General features: G+C 32.4%; 1 protein-coding gene across 1 annotated transcript; it reads left to right on the forward strand.

Annotated features, from left to right (window-relative positions):
* The first annotated feature begins 2585 nt into the window (after positions 1–2585).
* LOC112514840 lies at positions 2586–3818 on the forward strand. The gene is made up of 3 exons (XM_025121462.1): positions 2586–3115; positions 3207–3392; positions 3532–3818. The coding sequence occupies exons 1-3, from the start codon at positions 2615–2617 to the stop codon at positions 3814–3816; spliced, it is 972 nt and encodes a 323-aa protein (XP_024977230.1). The 5' UTR covers positions 2586–2614; the 3' UTR covers positions 3817–3818.
* Positions 3819–4294: the final 476 nt, after the last annotated feature.

Below are 4294 nucleotides of genomic sequence, written 5' to 3' on the forward strand. Positions count from 1 at the left end.
ATAAATAATTATAATATTTATAAAATATTATATTATTAAACCAAATATAAATTATTTCGTTATTGTACATAAATTAAATTATAAAAAAATTGAATTAAAAAATTATACACTAATATCGATATATTTTTGTCAAATTTTTGTGATATCTTCAAACATATATTTTATTCAAAAATAAAAACATCATCTTTTTCTCAAAATCACATAAAACCATATTATAACATCGACTGAGATAAATAATAAAATGAAATATTAAAATCACGATGTATCTCGCTGCATTGCGCGAGTACGCTTCTAGTATATATATATATATATGATCGTATATTTCAGTTGTAGATTTAGGCATATTGATTGATTGACTATAAAATCCATCCAAATAAGTCTGTGCTTGGCACAATTAGTTGATAACTTAGCTGTCACAAACTCATAAACTTATTGAAATACTAACTTGCATAAATTTAGAAAAAACACTAGTTTATGTCATGTCAAATGTAGCTTTTTGGATAAACTTAGTACCATAAGCAGCTTTTTTTGTTAACAGTAGGTGTCCGGCCAGCTTGCGTGTACCTTGACTAATCCAAAGAATCTGGAGAACAGTCAGGAATATTATATAACTCTAACTGACAACCTATGAAGAGAATCCCCATAAACCCAAGCGTTATCAAAATAGCTTATAGCATGTCCTAACTATAATTTTACAAATTTTTGTTTTTGTTTTGCAAAAGTTAAAACTTCTCAATTAAGCAAGGCAAGGCAGGGCAGTTGTGTTCTTTTCATAAATCACCTTTTTAGGAGTTTTTTTATTCTTTTCTTTATTATCTTAATTGAGCCTTCATAAGCCTAAAATCAAAGAATTAAAATCAACATCCAAAAAGTTTCAATCAATGGTACACAAAACAAAAAGAAATCTATAGAAATAAACAAACACTTAGTCATTAAAACTCGAACTGAAACTCAAAGCAATAGATATAAAACCAATGTATTTTAGTATGAAAATTAAACATAAATAAACCACTATTTAATTTTAACTTTCAGATAAATAAAAACACTTTTTTAGTTGTAGGGCTTTACTCCTTGGGTTGTAGTTCATTGTGATTCGATGATAATATTTTGATGTTGGTTTTCCTGTTTTGGTCCAATCCCTCGTTTCATGGTTTGTTCCGGGACTTTGGTCTTTTTTTCTGGCTCGATTTCGTTTGATTTTATATCCTGCAGATCAATCTATCGAACTCTCTTGTCATATTTATCTTTATTTTTATGGCGGAAAAAAATCGATGAAAAATATATATAATAAATACATGGAAAGTCGTATATCAAAAGTCAAAATATTAAATTACAAGTCAACACGTTTTGATAATTTTTTATTTGAATCTTCCAACACTTCCTTTTCCCAACTTTTTTTGTTAGAATAAATCATGGATATGATTCGTGTAGGTTTTTACGAATTTCGTTGTTACATTTAACTTATTACGTAGAATACCTTAGGGTATGCATCTTTTACAATTTCAGTCCCTGGACTAAACAACCGACCAATAAGTCCGTAAACGTTTGTTTACCATTTTCCTGCATTTTAATTGTTATTAATTATATTTTATTGTTCATTAACATTCATCTTCTCGATAAAAGCTTCAAAAACATCAAGAACGAACTTAATTCTAAATAAAAAACAAACTCTAAATAATCAATAGTCATGAAATTGCATCTCGTTTGTAACGCAAAGAGGAGAAAAGAACCGGGGAACAATAGAGGATGAAAAGATTTCTACTATGAAGATGAAGTCTTCTGATGTTGAAATATTCTTCTTCTTCAGCTTATCATTAAGAATAAACCCAAAATAAAAGCCTTAAATCAAAATCTAACCTCTCGTATCAAATTATGAGTTCTATCTGACATTGCACATATAAAAGAAGAAATCGAGTTCCATTGGGAAATCGAGTTATGCTTTTGGTTCGTGACGGAAACCTCCTTCTGCTTTGGGTTTGTGACATCCACGAGGAACAGGGGCTGCGTTGAGAAATCAAGCTTTACATATGGTTTGGTTTCGATTTTAGGTTTCGTTTTTCTSCTTGATCTTGATTTAAGTTCATTGATGGAGAAGAAGGTGTTGCTGGTGGCATTTGGAAGATGAGGATGATAATTTGAATGGTTTTTAGGTTTGTTTGATTTAATTTTGTTTAGATATTAATTCAGGTTTTTGATGTTTTGATGGAAGATAATAAAGCTACAAAACTAATCTATTGACAAATCATATTTAAAAGAAATATATTTAAGACATTATATTTTCAAAAGATATTTTTAGTTTGAAAATATGTTTGCTAAATTAAATATTTTTGAAATTTTAAAGTAGAGTAAAATCTGATTTTGGTCCTTATGATTTACCCACACATCTGGAAATCGTCCATGTGCTTCAATAGTTATAGCTATTAAAATATAAGGACGACTTTCAGATTTGTGATGAAAGTAGAGGGACCAAAAATGAAGTTTACTCCTATGATGTGATAAATAAAACACGGCGTGGGAGTCTTGGTATTTTGCCAACTGTAGTGGGGCTGTCACAACTCAGAACCACCTTCAGATATAAACTTGGCCATAACAATTTCAAAAACTCACCGGAAATATGCACCACGCTAAGACCGATTCCGATGCCACAAGCCTAACGGCGTCGTCGCCGACGCGTTCTCCTCCTCGCCGGCCGGTCTATTACGTTCAGAGTCCGTCTCGTGATTCACACGATGGTGAGAAGAACGTCAACACCATGTCTTTAAACTCATCCCCTGCTTTGCTCAGCCCCACCGGCTCTCCTCCTCACTCCCACTCCTCCGTCGGCCGCCACTCCCGTGAATCCTCCTCCACTCGATTTTCTGGCTCCCTCAAACCCCATGGAACTCGCAAGGTTTCCCCAAACGATATGGCTATGAAGAGGTTCGCAAAGTCGTGGGATAAACAATTTAATGTCATCGAAGAAGAAGGTCTTCTCGATGATGAAGAATCCGATAAAGGCCTCCCTCGCCGGTGCTATGTTTTGGCGTTTGTAATTTGCTTCATCATTCTGTTCTCTCTTTTTGCTTTGATTCTATATGGTGCTAGTAAACCACAAAAACCTAAGCTCACCATGAAGGTTAGTTGTGATCAATTTTGATCAAATTGTGCATAAATTCTAGGTTTCTGAATCGATTTAACAACATTTATGTTGAATTTTGGTGCTCCAGAGTATTACATTCGAGAGATTTGCGATTCAAGCAGGGTCGGATTTCACCGGAGTCGCCACTGATATGGTGTCGTTGAACTCCACCGTCAAATTCACTTTCCGTAACACCGCCACATTCTTCGGCCTCCACGTCACATCAACACCGCTTGATCTTTCCTTTTCTCAGATTGCACTTGGCTCCGGCACCGTAAGCTTCTTAATTGTTATCGAGAAATAATTCAGAATTACAACCGTCATAAATGAATTCGAATCCAAATATTTTGATTTTGATTTTGATTTTGATTTTTATTTTGATTTTGATTTTGATTTTGATTTTGATTTTGTAGATAAACAAGTTTTATCAATCGAGAAAGAGCCAGCGATTGTTGACGGTATCGGTGGTCGGAAATAAGATTCCGTTATACGGAAGCGGACAGTGGCTGAAGAGCTCAAAAGGAGCTCCAACGGCGGCGGTGCCATTGAAGTTGAACTTCGTGGTTCGATCAAGAGCGTACGTTCTGGGTAAACTGGTTAAACCGAAATTCTACAACAAGATCGAGTGTGATGTTGCTTATGATCCTAAGAAGATCAATGTTCCGATATCGCTTACCAATAAATGCAGATTTCTGTGATGGAATCCATAGTTTTAGGTCTCTTTGTGTTGTGGGAGTTATGACGTAGAGGAGGGAGTGGAGTGGAGTGGCATCCAGCTAAGCACTAGTTTTTGTTTTTGTAAAAAATATACATTTAATATATATATATATATATATATATATATACTATATTATAAAATATTTGATAAAAATTCTTAAAAATCATTTTTTATGTACGAAATATTGTTTATTGATGCATATTACTTAAAATTTAAGATTACAAATAAATTGTGCATAAGTACAACTTATTAAAGCTTCATATTTGAATTTATGTAACTAATTGCAGATAAACATAATCAAATATTAGATAAACATCTCATTTTAAATATAAAAAATTTAAAATATAATTAGAACAATCATTGAGTTTTAACAGAATATTTAATTATTATCGTTATAAAATGTTATATTATTAAATCAAAAATAAATTATTTCATTATTAAACTTAAATTAAATTATA

This window comes from Cynara cardunculus (genome assembly GCF_001531365.2).
Source record: "Cynara cardunculus var. scolymus isolate 2C chromosome LG 6, CcrdV1, whole genome shotgun sequence".
NCBI classification, from domain to species: domain Eukaryota; kingdom Viridiplantae; phylum Streptophyta; class Magnoliopsida; order Asterales; family Asteraceae; genus Cynara; species Cynara cardunculus.

What these genes read in the sequence shown, in the direction of transcription:
- LOC112514840 (XM_025121462.1), top strand. Translation starts at nt 2,615, where the DNA reads ATGCACCACGCTAAGACCGATTCCGATGCCACAAGCCTAACGGCGTCG. An exon ending in AACCTAAGCTCACCATGAAG is followed by an intron (nt 3,116 to 3,206) that starts GTTAGTTGTGAT and finishes TTGGTGCTCCAG; the next exon opens with AGTATTACATTCGAGAGATT. An exon ending in TTGCACTTGGCTCCGGCACC is followed by an intron (nt 3,393 to 3,531) that starts GTAAGCTTCTTA and finishes TTGATTTTGTAG; the next exon opens with ATAAACAAGTTTTATCAATC.